We start from the raw sequence: 20,000 nt of genomic DNA, 5'->3' as shown, positions 1-20,000 counted from the left end.
GTGCAAATTTTAAAGCTCTTGCTAAATGACATTGAACTGTTTAGCCTGAGGGCAGGCGCATATATTACAATGCAAATATTTCAATAAAGGTTGAATTAACCGCATTGCTTTACAGCGGAGTTCGGGTGAATTAACTACTGTAGGCTGTGGCTTTTCCCTTATATGAGGCTCTGAAGAAGAAAGCTTAGTCTTGAAACCTTCTAATTAAGGGACTGTGGTCTCTTCCAAAACAACCGCTCGTTGAAAAACAACCGGAAAAGTGTGTTACTTTTGTTTTTGTGTTTTGAGAACAATGAACCTTGCTACAGTCGAGAAATAAGGCAATGGCATTTAAGACATTTCTTGATTTTCTTCCTCTTAAAGAATGAATATTTTGTTAATTAGCGTGAGAAAACGATGGTTTCGACTTTTCAGCAGTAGCGCTTAAGTATTTGAGGAACTTGGTTGCTACAAAACAAACAGTCAAAGTTAAGGGTTAAAGGTTTTGTTTTATTTGCATTTCAACTTGTTCCAATGAAAAATACTCTAGCGTTGAAAAATTATAAAACTAACAAAAGATGGCCCAATACTCTCTAAAATAAAAACACTGAGATTAATTTATGGCTGATCTGAAGCTCGAAAACTTAGTTTTCTCCTCTTTCCACATTTTTTTTCTTTCCGGCCTGAATAACATTAGTTTATAGCGTTAAGATTTGGTTTTTCACTTTGTTTTTTTATTTTTTATGGGGCGCTTTTCTCTTCTCAGCAGTATGTAGTCAAGGGGTCAGCCTTCAAAAGAGGCCGACAAAATCAACATTCCGGTAGTCTATCTGAAATAAAAGTCTAAGCTTTAATTAAGGAGAGGTTTATAAATCGAGCTATGAACAAAAAAAAAACTCTTCACCAGACGAGACGATCATCTGAACTGTATTTGTTCTGAAAGCTATGAAAACAAGAAGCGAACACTTGATTGCGAATCAATTAGGGTTATGTTAACCAAACTGTTCACAACGGTAAGCAATTGATGCACACTCGATTATGAGAGGCCGCGAACAGAATCTGGCGCCAAAAGGCATCAAACACGCGGCCATTGGTGCGTGCCCTTTTTTGTTTCGTTTTTTTTTTAGTTAAAACACTATATGCAAAGTATACCGATCCGAGTGTGCAAAACACGTGTATATCACGAACTTGAATGAATGTACGTTTCAGTGCCGAGCCTCTTTTTTTTACGGTTGTGTCTGTGAGACGATTTGAACTTTGGATCGTATGGAGAAATACTACGATTAGGTGAATGATGGAAAATAACCTTGTGTACTTTCAATGCACAATGAAGATGCTTTCTTCTTTTTCAGTTTCACCCTGTAATCATTGATTATGGTCCTCGACCACGATAATACCCACACATTTGCCGCCACATTTCAAAAGGTAAATTCAAAATACGCGGCCCAAAAGAATGCTATGCATTTGGTGCGCGCGGAGCTTGGAATGTTGTGGACCTGGCCTATTCTCGGCGCGTAAACTTGAATGATTCACGCAAGCCAAGGTTGTAGTTTTTGTCGACCAATCAGATACATCCGAAGAAAATAAACCGTAACCGTTTCATAGCAAGTGCTTAAAGCTACGAGGATATTAATATATCCGCACCTCTTGGAAAAGTGTGCCATCGAGGAATAGAAAGAACCGTTTGGGAGAGACCCGAACCATCGATATCAACAGAACATGTTCATTGTTCACTGCATTTTCTTTTTAGCCGCAAATTAAAAACTGGATCAAGGTCAGGTAAAAATAGCTGTTTCTAAATAGCGGTCTCTGTATTAGAAAAAATGATTAAAGTGATTAAAGATGTTAACGATAACAGCTGGACTTTGTGCCATCAGGTTGACAGAACACCGACAACAAATATACAGAGTGCCAATAGTCCTTGTTTATTGGATAAATATAACTTTTCAACCGCAATGACCAATAATCTTACAAAACACAGAGACCCTGTAGCTTTCTAGATGCGGTCTGTGATTGGAGAACGAACCCAACGGATGATACCAAAGAAACAATGCACCGAGTCCTGATAACAAAGGATCAGCTACAGCGCATAGGGACCAATGAAAATAGCAGGATTACTCAAAAACAAACTTAACTAAATTTACCAAAATGGTTCAGGCTCACGAGCTGCGCGTCCAAAAAATCTCTTCTAAAACGTAATTACCTGAGACCATCCTGGAAATACAACCACCCTGCATTATTACGACCAGTTTTTGCTAATAATTTTCTTATCAAAAAATCCCTTTAATCCGACCACCCAGTTATCACGACCAACGACTGTCCTTTGGATTCCTCACACGTTATGATTATTATTATTATTTTTTTTTTTGATAGAATTTCCCCGTTTATACGACAAGTGAAAATGCTCGGCGAGGTTGCTGAGAAAACATAGTTTTAAAAGCAGCGTGAACTACAAACGTCAGCGATCATCCAAAATCTTGAGGACATCTCGTTCTGCCACTGCCTCACTGAAGTAACTTTAATTTGGTAGCTGAAATTAGTGCGCGTCCTTTCTATTTTCTTGTCAACCGGCAATGGTTGACTAAGTTATGATTCTCGTCAACAAATTATTCGCGTAGAAAAGGAAAGGAAAGGAACTTTATTTAAGTGTCTAGTCCTTCTAGCGCTGGAGCGCTAATTGGGGACACTGTAAACTGAAATGAACAATGAAAGTAAATCAAGTCAAATGTCGGTTTTTGAGGAGAGGGGAAACCGGAGTAGCCGGAGAAAACCTCTCGGTGCAGAGTAGAGAACCAACAAACTCAACCCACATATGACACCGAGTCACATTGGTGGGAGGGCCACATTGGTGGGAGGCGAGTGCTCTCACCACTGCGCCATCCCTGCACCCCGAACATGCTTTTTATTCATAATTTCAAGTCGCGACATGCCTTCATGTTTTGCAGTGTTGTACTGTTAAAAGCATCTATTTTGACACCATCTTTCTCTTGAAACTACGGCGAAGGTAGATGATAGTCTAGAGCAATGTCTTTTGAGGGAAGGATCAAATCCAAAACTGCGCTTATTGACTGATATTTTTTAAGGTACGCCGAAACTATACGGATCAAGTTTTCTTTCATTTACTCGGCTGTGGTTTTTCATTCACGGAAAGCTGACTCAGGTTATTACCAATAAGTGCAATCGCGGTTTTTGATTTCATTCAGACGGATCTTTAGTGTTTAGTAAAGTTTATAAATGTGTAACTAACAACTTTCTGCGTCGCGAAAAGCTCTCAATGACAAATAAACGTACCTTTTGTGGCAAATAATAATCCTCCGTTTTCTACAATGTTTGAAGGGAAAACCTGAGAAATCAACGCAGTCGTAGCCCGGTGAAGCGGAGCCGAAAGAGAAATGAGGCTAGGAAAGGAGAAAAATGGTCTGATGACCTTTTTGCCCATTCTAAAAAAAGATGTTCATTCTATTACTTGTAATAGTTGACACTACAGCTGCCCCCGCTATAAAGCAGTAGTTTTACGCAGAATTCAATGTGGAGGGCCCAGACAGAGGAGTGGCTGTTAACAAACGCAGCCGCCGCCTTTGGCTGAAGCAGGGAGAGAATAAATCAGTACTGAATATCAAAAGGGCGTTGCATAGCGTGGTGTCGCTGGAAATATAAGTAGTAGAGGGTTTGATCATGGCAGACACGTTGGTGTACCAGTCGAAACAGAAACTATGGGAAACGCAAGGTCAATTTTTACAGCAATGTGGCCCCCCATTTGAAATGTAACATACTGCAAGGGATGAAGTATGCTAGGCTTAATGTGTGTAAGGTGAAACAAAAAAACAATATTTCAATCTGTAAACTGGAATTTAAAGACATGCCACAACGACTGAGTTCAGTTTAATGAACTGCCAAATAATCCAAAATGAGTGGCGATGAACAGTGTTAATAAGTAATTGTGATTTTTATTGCTCTCTTTCCACTTTGTTTTGCGAGACTGACAATAAATCGCGTTATTTTACTGTCGCTATTGTATTAAACCTGTATTTCCCCGATTTCATCTCGATAAATCAATTCAAATGGGTATTAATGCTGTTTAAAAATAAAAGGAGGGTTAGTTTTCTTATTGAGTTGTCAAATTCATTTATGCTGTTTATAAGCTAAATAACAGAGAGCCAAACCTAAGATTGTTTACACCCAAAGTTTCAGAACGGTCAATGTGAAACAGCTTAAACAAGATTTGGAACACGCTCCTTGGTGGGTCTGTTCCTCCTTTGAAGACCTAGACGACATCACTTGGACATGGCAACAAATGTATAAAGTCCTTATAAACGCCCATCTTCCATTTTGTGCAGTTAAAGTGACACGAAATTCTTTACCATGGGTTGATCGTAGTATTAGGAAAGAAATGAATAAAAGATTTAAATTGCTGAAAAGGTGTAATGGGTCTATTGATACAGTGGATTATTGGCTAAAATATAAGGCACAGAGAAATAGAGTTAACACTATGTTGAGAAAGGCTGAAGCAATGAAAGGACAGATTTGAAGAATCGACTGAACCCAATCGTTCTGGAAAACTGTTAATGCTTCTATTGGAAAAGGAAAGGCCAAACAAACACATATCAGAATGTTAAAGGATTCCAGTGGTAAAGAAATCACAAGCTATTCTACTGATTACCTACTTTACCTCTGTTGGCAAAGTTTTGGCTGATAGTTAACGTCTGCTGGAGAACTCAAATAAATTTAATGATATATACAGAATAACATCAACCTTACAAGAATTGTCATTGACTCTAACAAAATTGTAAAGGATATCATGAGCATAAAGGAAAAGAAAGCCCATGGCCCTGGTGGTATTTCTTCACGCAGTGTATCTGTAGCTTCGAGCACTATTCCTATTGATGATCTCTACTGAAGAGGCCCATCCTTTTGCTAAAGTTTAAAGTATTTTGTGACTTGATATCAGCAGGCAAGTCAGAAATTTAAAGAAAACGACAAAACTTTTGAGATTACAAGAAATGTTTCGACAGAAACTTCTGTCATCTTCACTAGTTGATTAATGTACAAAGCGTTAAGTTGAATTTATAAGTAGGAAAAAATTGCTCATTATGCCAGTAAATAAAACGTGACAATGTGAGAATTAAAAGAATAGTTTTAGATTTACGTGATGCAGTTGTCGATTAAGAGAAGGTTGGAACCACAACCAATTCTGGATCTCTTCACAAAGAAAGTTAATTAGTACTAGATCAACTCGTATACCAAACCAGATGGCCATCAAAAGGGTTACAGTGGAACCCCGTTAATGCGACCACCTTTGGGCCATGGAAATTTGGTCGTATTAACGGGGTAGGCTCAAATTATGATGCAAAATGCTTTTAAACTACATTCTACTACAGTGCATGTATACCTTTAGTCCGCTAAAAATCAACCTTTTTGCAGTTAATTAACAACCTTACAATGGCAATTCAATGCAACTGCCGGAACAATGTAACAGTAAACGAAACCGAGTAATGGAAGCCAAATCACAAGTTTAAGCTTTTGGGAAAGCCGTTAAACGTGGGGGAGGATACGAGATGAAAATCCCATGCGTTTAGAAGTTTACTGGACAGCCAAGAAACGTTCATATGCTTAACAAATTATTAGACATTTCAAATAACCGATCTGTGAGAAAAGAACAGGAAATGGCAAAATAACTTTGAGAGCCTTGAAATGCTGCAAAGTTAAGTCTATCAAATCTTTTGTGGTACTGTATTACAAAAATGCATCCTTTTTACTGAACACTGCAATTTACCGGATGTCATGCTAACCACTGACACCCTTTGCTAAAAAACATTCAATAAAATATTAATCCGTTATTGTTTGTCAGATTCAGCAGCCCCACCAAACATTTAGACTGGTCGTATTAACGGGGTAATTTTATAAAGAAAATAGCGACTGAGGACTCCAAAAAGTAGTCTCCTACGCAGCCGTTCTTTGTGTGGTCACGCAACGCTCCTCCCCACACGAACAAGTTTGTGTGCGTTGCGTGACCACACAAAGAACGGCTGCGTAGGAAGCTGGGAGACACTCTCTCCAGTAGAAAGGACCTAATATCTGGAACTTTTTAAATAGGGTATTTTATATCAGTTAACTTTATAACTTTCAAGATAGTTTTCTCTTTTAGATCAATTTTGTATGTTTGTGGAATAGGATATATCCTTTCGTAATTTTAGTGATTTGCAGGTCCACATCAGCCTTACTGCACCGGCTGCCAATTTGTAACCTGCATTACTAAATAAAATGATAATAATAATGATGATGATGATGATGATGAAGGTTTGTCGTGTTAATGTTGAAGTTGGAGATTTACACTTTTTTTTGAAACGGTTACGTAATTTGAGCAAAGTAAAGACTCTCTACTGGTTCACAAATTAAGTAGTCATTTGAAATAAACTTCAATTCTTCTACAAAAAACTTCTGCTTACTGTCAATGTATTTTTAGCTTATCTCCTGCTATCACGCAATTGTAGCAGATCAGCAGCAATATTATGTATGACTTGTACTCAATCAATCAATCAATCAATAATCTTTATTTATACACGATAAATATTTAAAATATTTAAAATATTTTTTTTTTTTTTTTTTACCTACAAGTCTAAAACGATAAAAGCTCAAAATTCTAAAATACAAGGTGGTACTCTGGTATCAACTAGTTATTAACACTAATTATACTTAAAATCTTTCTCCCTTCTGTTTAATGTTTGAGGGGAGATACAGTCGAAATCTAGCTGTAGCAGAACCTTTGACCGTCTTGCCATAATCGCGTATTTCTTAACAATGTCTATATCGTCATTAAGTGTCATTGTCTGAGAACGTGTTCCAGGGGCCAAAAGTTGTGATAAACCGATTTGACTGAAACTTGGCACAGACGTTGGGTATAATGAGATATTTCAAAAGCCACTTTGGCTCACTTCTCTGAGTTTTAGTTTTGGCGTTACAGGGGGGGGAAGGGAGTCTCATTTTTTGCTCTTTGAGCACCAAAAATCTAGCCTTCCAGGCAGCATTTTGAAAGTGTGATAAGACCCCACTGGTAAATTGTGCTGCCAAATGAATTGACCATAAACTCTACTATAATAGAGCTTTCAGTTCATGCATGTAACTTTGTCCTCAAGGTATTGCACAGAAAGGAGCCTGGGCCTAGAGTTTGGCCAAAATTGATGTTAAAATTATAACCCAAAATAGCCGTTTTTCAAAATTTCACTTTATTCACCTGCCTTCTTGCATAACTTCCAAACCTATACCACTGTTTACTTTAGTCAACCAGTTATCAAAATAAGTTGAGAAAAATTTGGCTCATTATGGTTTATTGAATTTTTGGAACAAACACTTCATGCCCCTCTAAGGCGATACAAAATGGAATTTTGAGCCTAATTTAGGCCATAAACAAACCGAATTGTTGACAAGAAGCCCTTATTCTGTACTTGGTAAGTGAAAATGAATTTTCAAAGCCAAATCAGTTTCGTTGTTTAGAAATAACACCGATTTTTACCTTAAAATTGATCTAAAACGAACCTCTGATTAGCGCAACAAACACATAATTTAGCAAATCAGAGGTGATTTTATTATTTGAAAACCTAGTAACCACCATTAGAACACAAATGATGATGTTCTGATGTACATATAACAATCGTTTTACAAGATGCTTAAATTTTTCTTTGATTTATAGCCAGTTTCATGTCATATTTCCAAGAATTACTCCAAGCATGGAAAGTCTCCATATTTTGTCGGGCCCATTTTTTATATTTCTACCAGATAAATTTAGCTTATCAGAAGGTTCGTTAACATGTAATCTTCGTCTGACCTTGCATGTAATAGCCTGAATAGTTGTTTTAAATACCCATCAACAAAGGAGCACGGCCATGCATACATACGTAGATTACACAGACATATACGAGCTTCAGTGAGCAGTATCGAGGTGAACTGTGATTTTCCGAGTCCTTTAGAGCTGAAAAAATGAAACCACCCATCCACGGTGAGGAGAGCTGGATACCAAAAAGCTTGTTTTGCTTTTATAAAGAAAATAACCCAAAAAAGCCTTACATTGAGATGATGCACTTGTTACTACATCAAGCCAGCTGGCCCCGCGCCATTTTGGACTTGAAGAGTATGGGAACTGGACCGAGTTTCCGTTCAATCCTTTTCCCGTTTCGCGGGAATTTTTTCTATCTTCGAAATTCTAGAAAGTGATCTGTTTCAGGATAATTTTCGATGGCACTTTATTCCTTTGAAGGGGTAAATGACCAGTGCAGTGTCACGTCATGGGCTGTGCAAGAAACAGGAATGCTTCCTTTGTTGTCTTGCGATAGTGACATGACTGCATGATTAAAGCACAAGTAGAAGAGTTCAGGTGTGTCCGGGGAAGAAGAGGAAGAACTGGTTATGCCAAAGCTACAGGTGCTTCAAAATATCAGTTAGGGATCATATACGCTCACAAATGATTTTTATCGCAGTTTAATATGAGACTCTTTTGCTTGAAGAAAGACAATGATATATAATTTACGATATTGTCGTCTCAAATTGTTTGTTCACATAGTTGATTGTTCCCATGTTAATTTCCTGGGTCCTTGCTAAGAGCACTAAACATTCAACACACTCATCGCAATATCTTTATATATATATAAAAAAATAGCAATAAACAATAATAGAAATGTTTCCAAAGGATCTTGATATCAGCAGGCAAGTCAGAAATTTAAAGAAAACGTCAAAACTTTTGAAATTATAGACATGTTTCGACAGAAACTTCTGTCATCTTCTTATAAATTCAACTTAACGCTTTATACATTAATCAACTGAAGATGACAGAAGTTTCTGTCGAAACATGTCTTATAATTTCAAAAGTTTTGTCGTTTTCTTTAAAAATAATAGAAATAACTTGAAGGCTGTCATTTTTGTCAAATAAATACAATAAAAGGCTGATTTGAAATAACTTACAAAAATACAATCAAATACAAAATTCTTAACTAATTATATTATGTACTAGTAAAAGTAATCTAGTGTAGACATTTATATAAATAGGAAAAAGTATAACGTTACTATTTTATGTTAATCTAGTCATCAGCTACCAGATGGAATACAGTTTATGTGATACAAATTCCTTCCACCTAACGTCGTGAAAAGTTCGCTTACTAATTGATTCAGCACTCGTAGTTTCAATTTGATATATAGAGGCTACTTTGGCGAGATAGATTTTTAACGAAGGAGGATAACCTTTATTTCGGCAGAAGTAAATATGTACGTTGTTTTGCCAGGATCAAGAAATGGTTGAGTAAATGAAAATCTGATTGCCTTTTCCGGAGTCCGAAAATGTTGTCAATCTCTGATAACCCTTCAGCTTTTATATTTATCATATTAAACCAGTTGATTCTAGTAAATCCTGCCAGGACTTGCTTGAGTATTCGCATTCTTTTTGAATATGTTCAATAGATTCGCTTTCTCTCTTACAAAATGTACATAGAAACGAAGGTGCGAGGCCGATTTCGTGGACAAACTTATTCGTCGCTAAATACCTATGTAACACCTTAAACTGGAATTCGCGTGATCTAAAATCAATAGCCACTCTGAAGGGAATACGATATATCTCTTTCTAGTCCAGTTGATTATTGTATTTTTCTGAACACTTTAATTGTGCGGTTGGTGTAATCTCAACCTTTGAACGGACTTATTTGTAGAGGTTTTTCCAGAAAGCTTTATCAAGACATACATTATTACCATTGAGATGTAACTGAGCACTATTGGAACAAGTAGGATTATTTGGATAGGTGTTGCATGTTTTTAAGTGATGTCGACACTGTGTTGGAATTGGGTCGATAATCGCCCATTAGATGTAAATGATGCCCTTCCATAATCTGAAAACCTGTAATAATCCCATTTTCTTCATCGTAAGTAAAGTAAATTAAAATCCTTTATTTAAAAACACGATTAGCGTTTAAGCACTACATGCTTGAGGGATCGTGTATTTAATTAATTATCTAAGTATCTAATTACCTGCTGAAAAATGAATGAAACATAGGAAATTAATTTACTTTATGGCAAATCTGGTCTCCCTAAACATCGGACTAGATTTTGCCTTTGAATAAAATTGTTTAAAATTACAAGAATCATTAAAATATTCTGAAACACAGTTCCACAGTACAGCTTCTCTGTAACAAGCAGAATTTTTCATGAAATAAGTGGAAAATCGTGGAACGACAGCCTTATTATGTCCTCTTAGGTTATATGGACTATTACGCCATACCGTGACTAAATCCGAAATCATGGCGGGCATGTGTAATACTGTATGCATTCTGCATAATTTTATAAAAAAGCTTTCTTCAGTCCACTTCATTCTTATAAAAAGTAAGCTGAGTAGTTTATACCAGCAAATCTTGTGATTTTGCTGATCGGTCTTTTCAGCCTAAATAAAGATATTATCATTATTATTATTAAATGATGGTTAACAGCAGATTCATGGGTCCCGGTTCCTAATTAATGAGAACTACGACCATCTCCTTTGGCAATCTACAATGTTCTGCCGCGAAAGGGAAAAACTACTGAGCATTGATAGGACGAAGAACGCCAGATGAGATTTCTGGCTAATAAGACGGCATGATTCGGTGCATCCAGATTTGCTAAACGCACGTACGAGTTCATTTCGCTGCTGATTCGTTGGCCGCGCCTTCGCTGTGTTGAGTTTCCCTCTGCCCTGGCACTTTTGGCAGCTTTTGAAAATACGGGCTATGATTATTGCTAAATGTAAATCCAATTTCCCAGTAACAAAGAAGGAAGCCGAGGTCCTCAGCAATGGAGAACTTATTAAGATACGGGTGGGTTCATATTAATTCATTATAGTTTTGAACGAAACAAGATTTACTCTGGTATCCTTGACTTTGAAACCGACTATGTCGAGCCGAGGTGTTATCCAATAGATTTTGTTACAGTTATCTTTAATAGATTTATCTTTCAGAATTAGATCTGTAAGGATATCTATTCAGTTATCAATGCCGCCGGACTCCGACAGACAAGGAGAAGATCCCAGTGCTCCTTAACCATCCGATAACGAGTTCAGATGATAAACCACTGATGATTGCTTGTAAAACCCTTATGAAGAACGGTAGTGTCTTTCCACATTTGCTTTAAATACATGTAATAAATCCCTCCACCTTTCAATAAACCTTGCTCTCCAGTTGCTCTTTTTGATTTATTTTTTTTATAATATTTATATTTCTGATTAGATTGGAGTCCTCCTCCAGGATCCATTGCTGCCTTTTTTTTTACGCTGGTCCTTGCCTACATGACTGACGGACCGCGTTGTAAGGGGCTAAGCCCAGTGGTTCTGAGCCTTTTCTTCAGGGGCGAAAGTCGCCATGAATATTGACATTCGCTCTTGACATTTTGAAAAAAAAAACTAAAAGGGAAATTAACTAATACACACATTTTGATCTTATAAATATTTTACAAACGAGATTAACATTTAGACCTGGACGAGTTAGAAAGTTCTAAAGTTCAGGATCGAGAGTTTTAAGAACACGAGCTTTCGATTGTGAAATGATGGGATCCCACATATATCACGTGACTTATACTCAGAACTACGTGACGAAATGTCCCATTGGATCGCGACGACCTCGTACCCAACATTCCTATTTTTAAAGTTGTCGCCCGGCAGTAGATTTCAGTGGCCTCGCTCACCGATTTCGCTTTTAACCATGTCGTCTTCTCTTGCAAGGACTGGAGAGGATGAAATAATTGCGATATCTTCGATCGAGTGGCTGAAGGCAAATAATTGCATTAGCCAACTGCACAGCAGGAAATGGTTTTGATCCCATTTTCGAGAGTGCATTTACATGAATGGAGAATTGAGAATTTAATTGGCATAGCAAGATTCGTGACGCCGAATGTTACAGCAATAACAACAAAACAAGGAAAAAAAAAACATACAACAACCACACAGCATGAAAGCCGCAGACGTAAAAGTTCAATCAATTATCAAGGTTTTTTGCACGGGTCGTCACGTAGTCACATACAAGTCACCAAAAACCAAAAACGTAAGCAACAAAAGTGGCTTTTTCTTTGAAATCTTTATTAAGACTTTAGGTCTGATATAAATAAATGCTAAATAAGTGTTCCTGAAGTTTTATTGACCGGAGATGAAGAACAAACTGAATGATCCAGTACTGATCCACTTAAAAAAGTCATGTTCCACTCAAAAATAAAAATAGCATCAACCAACCACAATGGCTTTTTCTTCAACAACCTTAGGTGTTGTACAGCTTGTTGTGTAGTCTGCTTAATTTGCCTTTAAGCTACAGCACTTTTTAAAGTCCTGTAGCTAAAAGATTAAAATTAAAATAAAATTGTAAGTAAAATTACAAGAGAGATTCGCTAAAGCGATTTTCAATTTACTTCGTGTTCTGTGTAATTAAATTACCTTAATCTACTAAATCCCCGGAGTACAGGGCATAAAATTCACGCCAAATCCCCCTCCCCAAGGGCTTAAGAGCCAGAATATCTTCATTTACATTTTGCAGTAATAACAGATATATCTGGCTATTTTATTATTTTTATTATTTTTTTGCTCTCCTTGGACCAATCTTGATACCGTGCAGGGGTTTCAATAAGTTTTTTAGTAAACGGCTGGTTTTCTGAAATAGGCAGCTGTGCCATGAAACTAAACCAAAATATGTAAAAATATTGAAGATCCGTTACCAGGGTTCATGCTAAGAAAGAAGTAAAATCGTTCTCTGGTAAAAAGTTTTGAAAAAACTATGAGCTTTCGACAGACTGAACTGCTGCCTTCAACGGGATAAAAATGTGTGAAGCCTAAAAGCGAAAGAAATTTAAATATAACGAAAAATTCGCATAAATTAAAGGATAAAAGCATGTAGTAGAAAGAATGTTAAAAATGCTAAGAAAATTAGTGTTTCTTTAAGAGAATGTGATATTGTCTTGGGAGCGGGCACGAATTATTGTCTGCCCCAACAATTTTTGCTGTGTGCTATGACTCCAATGTCTTTCTACTCCGGTTGTTCGCTTTGTCAATGATTTTAGAATTGTTAAAGTCAATATCATGATTAAAAGTTCACGCCTGTTTTGCGACATTTGAGACTTTAGTACAATGCTTTAAGTTCCTCATATGTTCCTTTCTCCTAGTAGTAAAGGATCTTTTAGTTTCGCCAATGTAGCTCCACGGGCAAGATGCGCATGGAATTTTATAGATGACATTGCACTGGTCGCCTTCGGCAGGTCGAAACTTAGGGATAGGGAAACGCTGTTGTTAAGTTTTAACTGGTCTGCTAGTGACTTGGATGTCGTGTTCGTTGAGGATTCTTGTGAGAGGTTCCGTGATGCCTTTGATGTAGGGAGTTGCGTCGGTTTGTTGGCTCAGCCCATTTAAAGAACATACCAACCAACTCTTCTGGAGTAGGTGTAGGTGGTGGAGGCCTCGCTTTCTTTCTTATAACATCAGCAGCGATTTTTTTGGGATAGCCGTTGGAGTGTAAAGCGGCGCAAACACGAGCAGTTTCACGGGTCTTTCCAACTTGTGTGTTGGGGAGATTCAAAGCTCGATGAAGGAGTGTCTCAGCGGTGCTGATTTTACGTTTCCTGTCATGGTGTGAATGGAAGTCAAGATATCTATCCGTATGCGTGGGTTTGCGGTAGATGTCGACCAAAAGTTTTCCGTTATCGCGCGAAATGAGGGTGTCAAGAAAGGGTAGTTGGCCGTTGGACTCGTGTTCGATGGTGAAAGAAATATGCTGATCGATTGAGTTCAATGAATCGTGGAAGAAGGCAACAGCTTCACTCTTAATAATGCAGAAACTGTCGTCTACATATCGCTTCCAAAATTTCGGCGAGACAGTAGTCGTGTTGATTGCTGTTTTTCTTCGATTTCTTCCATGCATAGGTTGGCTACTACAGGGCTGACGGGGCTACCCATAGCACAACCGTGGATTTGTTTGTAGATGGTGTCATTGTAAACGAAGAAGTTGTTGGACAGCACAAAATTCAATAAGGAAATTATGTCCTCGATGTCTAGGTTGGTTCTGGAATGGAGAGACAAATCATCCTCTAATTTCTTCCTAATATAATCGCAAGCTTTGTCGACAGAGATGGCGGTGAATAGAGACACCACATCAAAGGAAACCATGGTTTCATCATCTTGGATGTTGACGTCGGCTATTTCGTTAGAGAACTCCTGTGAATTAGCAACTAAGAACCCATTACGATTTTAGATCGGTGCAAGGATGTCAGTGAGGAATTTAGAAGTGTTGTAAAGTGCAGAGCCAATGCAAGTCACCATCTACAAACAAATCCACGGTTGTGCTATGGGTAGCCCCGTCAGCCCTGTAGTAGCCAACCTATGCACGGAAGAAATCGAAAAAACAGCAATCAACACGACTACTGTCTCGCCGAAATTTTGGAAGCGGTGTGTAGACGACAGTTTCTGCACTATTAAGAGTGACACTGTTGCCTTCTTCCACGATTCATTGAACTCAATCGATCAGCATATTTCTTTCACCATCGAACACGAGTCCAACGGCCAACTACCCTTTCTTGACACCCTCATTTCGCGCGATAACGGAAAACTTTTGGTCGACATCTACCGCAAACCTACGCATACGGATAGATATCTTGACTTCCATTCACACCATGACAGGAAACATAAAATCAGCACCGCTGAGGCCTTCCTGCATCGAGCTTTGAATCTCCCCAACACACAAGTTGGAAAGACCCGTGAAACTGCTCGTGTTTGCGCCGCTTTACACTCCAACGGCTATCCCAAAAAAATCGCTGCTGATGTTATAAGAAAGAAAGCGAGGCCTCCACCACCTACAACTACTCCAGAAGAGTTGGTTGGTATGTTCTTTAAATGGGCTGAGCCAACAAACCGACGCAACTTTGTAGTCCTTCCCTACATCAAAGGCATCACGGAAGCTCTCACAAGAATCCTCAACGAACACGACATCCAAGTCACTAGCAGACCAGTTAAAACTTTACAACAGCATTTCCCTATCCCTAAGTTTCGACCTGCCGAAGACGACCAGTGCAAGGTCATCTATAAAATTCCATGCGCATCTTGCCCGTGGAGCTACATTGGCGAAACTAAAAGATCCTTTACTACTAGGAGAAAGGAACATATGAGGAACTTAAAGCATTGTACTAAAGGCTCAAATGTCGCAAAATACGCGTGGACTTTTAATCATGATATTGACTTTAACAATTCTAAAATCATTGACAAAGCGAACAACCGGAGTAGAAAGACATTGGAGTCATGGCACACGGCAAAAACTGTTGGGGCAGACAATAATTCGTGCCCGCTCCTAAGACAATATCACATTCTCTTAAAGAAACACTAATTTTCTTAGCATTTTTAACATTCTTTCTACTACATGCTTTTATCCTTTAATTTATGCGAATTTTTCGTTATATTTAAATTTCTTTCGCTTTTAGGCTTCACACATTTTTATCCGTTGAAGGCAGCAGTTCAGTCTGTCGAAAGCTCATATTTTTTTCAAAACTTTTTACCAGAGAACGATTTTACTTCTTTCTTAAACCAAAATAGTTCCTATGGCCAATCACAAAAGACGGTGAAATGCCGCGCGTTCGAGTCACAATTTACTCTTTCACGCCTATCCAGTGGATAAACACTAGCAAAACCAATTGAGTTACCCAGTGGATGGTGACTCAGTGGATAGCGCTATCCACCCTTCCAAGAAATGGAGCCAGGCTGCGAAAGTGGAGCGAAGTTTTTAAGACGTAGCACTGCAAAACCTACTGACCCAATCGTGATTTTTCCAATGCTCCGATCGATCACAATCCTTTTGTACGCGTGTCTAGGCGTTCTAGTGCCTTAACTAATGCCAGACTAGAACATCGTTCCGAGCGCTGCACTTTAAAGTAAATTTAATTAGTCAATATCCACACGGTGTTAATTCAAGTAGATATGAAGAGCTCTCATTAACGAGGAGTAATTTAACTTTGCTTCGATGCTTGTACTTCCGTTGATTTTCTTGAATAAGCTAAGCTGGATTCATTTTGACTTCTTTCTCTTTGATTTTCAACGCACATCATTGTTACTGTACCGCGTTCATTTAAACTTGATAAACGTACTAGTTAAGCTTACATGGTCTTACATGATCTCGACCTCTCCAATTTGCCTGATTTTTCCACGTTTGTCACATTTAAAAATGTTTCTCTTCGAACTGCTCATTTTGCTGTCAGAGGAGAAGTACCGATGCAATGCCACGCATAGGCTGCTGTAGTTCAATCTTATTTATCAAGCGCATACTCCACGTATGCATCTTTGACATCTTTGAGTGACACTCAAGCTTGGGATACCTATGCATAAGTACGCTTAAGTTTGTCTGGCGCAATCGCCTAGATAATAATTGCCTTACTTACAAGACTTATTTGAATGACTCAGCAAAGCAATATAATCTATCCAATCGGATTCAGTGACCTTGAGTGTCCTCATAATATTGCCGCGTGAGGAAAGCTTTTGTTAGCAAGCTTCACCCATGTGCCATCCCCAGCTCACATTTTGATGCAATTGGATGTTTAAATTAGACAGGCTGAACCATTGACAGTCTGCGAAAAATAATTTACCGTGCCTCGAGCATGCGCATTCCTTACAATATTCCATCGAACTTTCTCGAGACTATCATCTCTCTTGTTTACCTCTGGTCGTCAAATGCCGTTTCTGTATAAGGCCTTTTTTTAACCGAACCTAACAGCAGTTGTTCAGGGCGTTTCTACACATTGTTCCACATTCTAGAATAGCGGGCTTTGCAAAAAGTTCATTTATTACCATTGTTTATTATCTTATCATCTTTGTTAATAAAGTGTTGTAAGCTATGTGTTAGACGTAGCTCTCTGGGGTGGTTCTCACGTCTCGAAGCATATTTCGGTCAAGGTTAACATTAATTAGTTGGCTATGTTAACTGTCCAGTGTATAGGTGCCATGGTCTTTGGCATGCATGCATGCATGGTTTCACGACAAATAGAAAATACTTTCATGTCCCACTGATCTAAATCTTTTTCTCTAAGACTTTTGTGAAGTCAATTTGTTGACTTCCTCTAAGGAACAAATTAATTGAAACGCCCCATTCCTGGATTTGGACCATTGCCACATGAAAGAAGTGCTTTGCATTCTAAAATAGCTCACACAACGTTTGCAACCGCGGGAAACACAAATATCCCAGGGAACGGAATAGCGCAATAAAAAATTCTTTTTAAAAATTGTTGATATTTTGAGAAGTTGTTCCAAATAACACTCACTTTTGTAGCGGTCGCAGGAAAGGCGGAGCCTGGCCCAATTTCAAGCAAAAAACAAAAATAAGAAGTAAAATCGTCATCGTCTGTCATTTTACGGTTGATCCACGTTTATTTTTTTGATATCTCGTCGAGAATGCTGAAAAGTAGTATTTCCGAGCTTCAAGATTTCAAAAATTTCCCAGATTCCCCTACAAGTTATAGAATTAGCGTCTCCGGCGCTTGCATTTTAGCCTCCCTCCCCCTCCCCCCCAAATACAAAATACGCTCCATTTAGGCTTTCACGTGTAAATGTAATCATCAAACGGTTACTTTTGCACAATGGTGAAGAGCGTTTATGTTCATTAATGACCAGCCATGACATGGCATTTAATTTTATCAATATTTGGTTCCAACCATTTTAGTTTATAATTCTATTCTGTTTTAAGACCAATCACTAACAGAGTTAGTATTTTGCATTCATTGTTTTTAAATTCATTCGCCTAATTATTTGTTGGTACATAATTTATTTTGCTGTCGTTCAAGTGCGAAATGAGTTAACAATGATAGTTTTGAAAGAACACTGCCATGATTCAACTGTAAGCCGTGGTTTGTCGCCGATGGGTATCGCTTTGTGGTTTGATGGAGGATATTCTATGTGGATAAAAGCCATTCATTTTGCTAAGCATGACATTTTTTTATGAAAGGTTGATAACAATTACCCCATTTCAGATAAGACAATGAGTAAGGGCAATCGAGCGATAAGTAATAACAGTAATTAATCAAGAAGGAATTCGGTTAATCGATCAGTGACATGTCTGTGAGAGATTCGAACCACAGCCATGGAAGACCTTTGCTATAGTTGCATTGTTCTCTAGGCCAGCCTCACAGTTCAAACAAGGAGCATACGCTGCACCTGTGGTCAAATTAACTTTCTCTGCTTGCAATTCGGCAAGGTTAAGTACAATTTATCACGAGGGCCTTAATTAAAATCAAACTGCCTTCGAGATGCTTCATGACATAAAAGGCATACAACCGCGCAAGACAACCGACTGTACTTTTTTTTTTTAATTATGAGAGCCGAGTCGGCTCATAAAAATAAAAGAAGCGTCGAATAAACTATTAGTAGATTCTGGTTTTATTTTGACACTGAGGAAATCCGGCACAAATTGGTGAGGGCGGCATTTCCGTAGCAGGAAATTATTATCGTAAAAATGAAGATGTACTTCGATTGATAATAAACTTTATAAAAACAAACGAAGAGGTATTTAACTCGACGAAGCTTACCTTTGTGCCATGAGTACTCTTGAGCTCAAACGAAATGCTCTGTGCTTCCCTTTTTGCCACCTGTACTGAACAGCAGTCTTCTTCCAGACAGCAGAAGCCGATACTAGACAGCTACAACAGAATGTGCTGAGCACACGCCAAAGTTTTTGGAATTCCAAATTAATGGCGCCTGTTTTCTGTTTATCGCCCGTGCGTATTCGAGGTTAATCCCCTTGCACCGGCGGTTGTCAACTTTCCAAGCCGAGTGATCAAGATCTCACGAGATAAAACTAACTTTGGGTTCTAGATGGGTGGCTCATGTTGTTTTAACTTCGAAAAATTCACACTTTTACACCACAAATGGTTCCGGTTTACCCCGAAATCCCCTCAGTAGGGTGTACAAATAGAAGGGAACAAAGAACTGGCAAACCCACGCAATTAAGTTCACTTTGGGCTCTAAAAATTAATTTAGTACCCAAAGAATCCAAGCACCCGACAAAGAGATCGAATAACATGACACCCCTAGAAAGTAAAATTTTTGACATTTATTAAAATTCATTAAACTCCCGACAACTGTCAAAAAGCCAACAGCCATCAAAGATCTTGCTACTCTGGTATAGATTGACGGAAAGCTTCGCTATGTCATTACTTGTTAATGAATCCGTTCTGTCTGTCGTCTTCTCCAGTTGTAGATAAGGACAAACTATTTTAAGACATATATATTGCAAAATATATTATATAATACTCTTCATATCTAGAATAAATCTTAAACGTTGTTTGGACCAACCCTAAATTGCACTGTTTATTGATAGATCACAATGAGAAAGTATCTTGACTAACAGAAGGCACTGTGAATCTTCAAGAAATGTTGGGGGACGTGCAAGAAGACAACTTTTGATTGGTTCACACGAAAAAAAAAAAAAAAAGAATTTCTGTCAAATTCCATCCAACTGATTATTTATGAACAGGATTTGACAAGTGAAAAAACGTTTGCATCGCAAAAATGATCCAGCTTGTATCCACAAAGAAGAATTTCACGTTTCAATTTAAAAGAATGCCAGATTGATGCTACAAAAAAACAACTACGTGATTTAGTTAACACAGAGAAACACAAAGCTTTTTTTCCAGTCAAACAAAGGCAAGCTTCGCGTTACTGTAAAAACAAAAACATTAAGATTACTTCAGCTAAGATCGTTAAATGAACACTTGACAGCAAAGCCACCCACGATAGAGCGCGTTTGCTTTTGGGTTCTATTTCGGAAAAGTATGTCGACTCTTCTCAAACACAGACCTTCTAAAAGTGCGGAAATAAGGGCAAACGCATTTTTTTTTGTCAAGCTCGGTTTAAAAACCTCCTATGAACTTCCGGCCGATAAAAACCTGACGTGAAGGGAGCAGTGTCATAGGCTATTCGCAATTTTTTTTTTCTCTCTCGAAATTCAACAACTTTGATCTTCTGATGCCTCGAGTCAATCCTTCAACACTTTTTCACGAAATCAAGTGAAGCT

At 38.1% G+C, this 20,000-nt stretch overlaps 2 protein-coding genes and 1 pseudogene across 4 annotated transcripts in view; all 3 read right to left on the bottom strand.

The window, feature by feature from the left end:
• The window catches only part of LOC138016388 (protein Wnt-5a-like), an 81,920-nt gene extending 63,263 nt beyond the window's left edge, over positions 1 to 18,657 (bottom strand). Inside the window, exon 1 of one of the 3 annotated variants that reach the window (XM_068863536.1) lies at positions 18,514 to 18,657. In XM_068863536.1, coding sequence (XP_068719637.1) covers positions 18,514 to 18,524 — 11 coding nt within the window. In that variant the 5' untranslated portion in view covers positions 18,525 to 18,657. Of the gene's footprint in view, positions 1 to 3,270; positions 3,397 to 18,513 lie in introns of those variants that run through there. The other 2 variants (XM_068863534.1, XM_068863535.1) reach the window with 2 other exon arrangements.
• Positions 13,250 to 14,232, bottom strand: LOC138016167 (uncharacterized; annotated as a pseudogene).
• A 360-nt stretch (positions 18,658 to 19,017) lies between the features above and the next one.
• LOC138016387 (ELKS/Rab6-interacting/CAST family member 1-like) overlaps positions 19,018 to 20,000 on the bottom strand; it is a 41,659-nt gene continuing 40,676 nt past the window's right edge. Inside the window, exon 16 of the mRNA XM_068863533.1 lies at positions 19,018 to 20,000. This exon is cut by the window's right edge and continues 986 nt beyond it. The gene's annotated coding sequence lies outside the window, so the exon portion shown is untranslated.

The sequence above is a fragment of the Montipora capricornis genome, chromosome 9, assembly GCF_036669925.1.
Source record: "Montipora capricornis isolate CH-2021 chromosome 9, ASM3666992v2, whole genome shotgun sequence".
Taxonomy (NCBI): domain Eukaryota; kingdom Metazoa; phylum Cnidaria; class Anthozoa; order Scleractinia; family Acroporidae; genus Montipora; species Montipora capricornis.
Note: the sequence above shows the minus strand (reverse complement) of the source record. Positions and strands in the feature narration are given on the sequence as shown.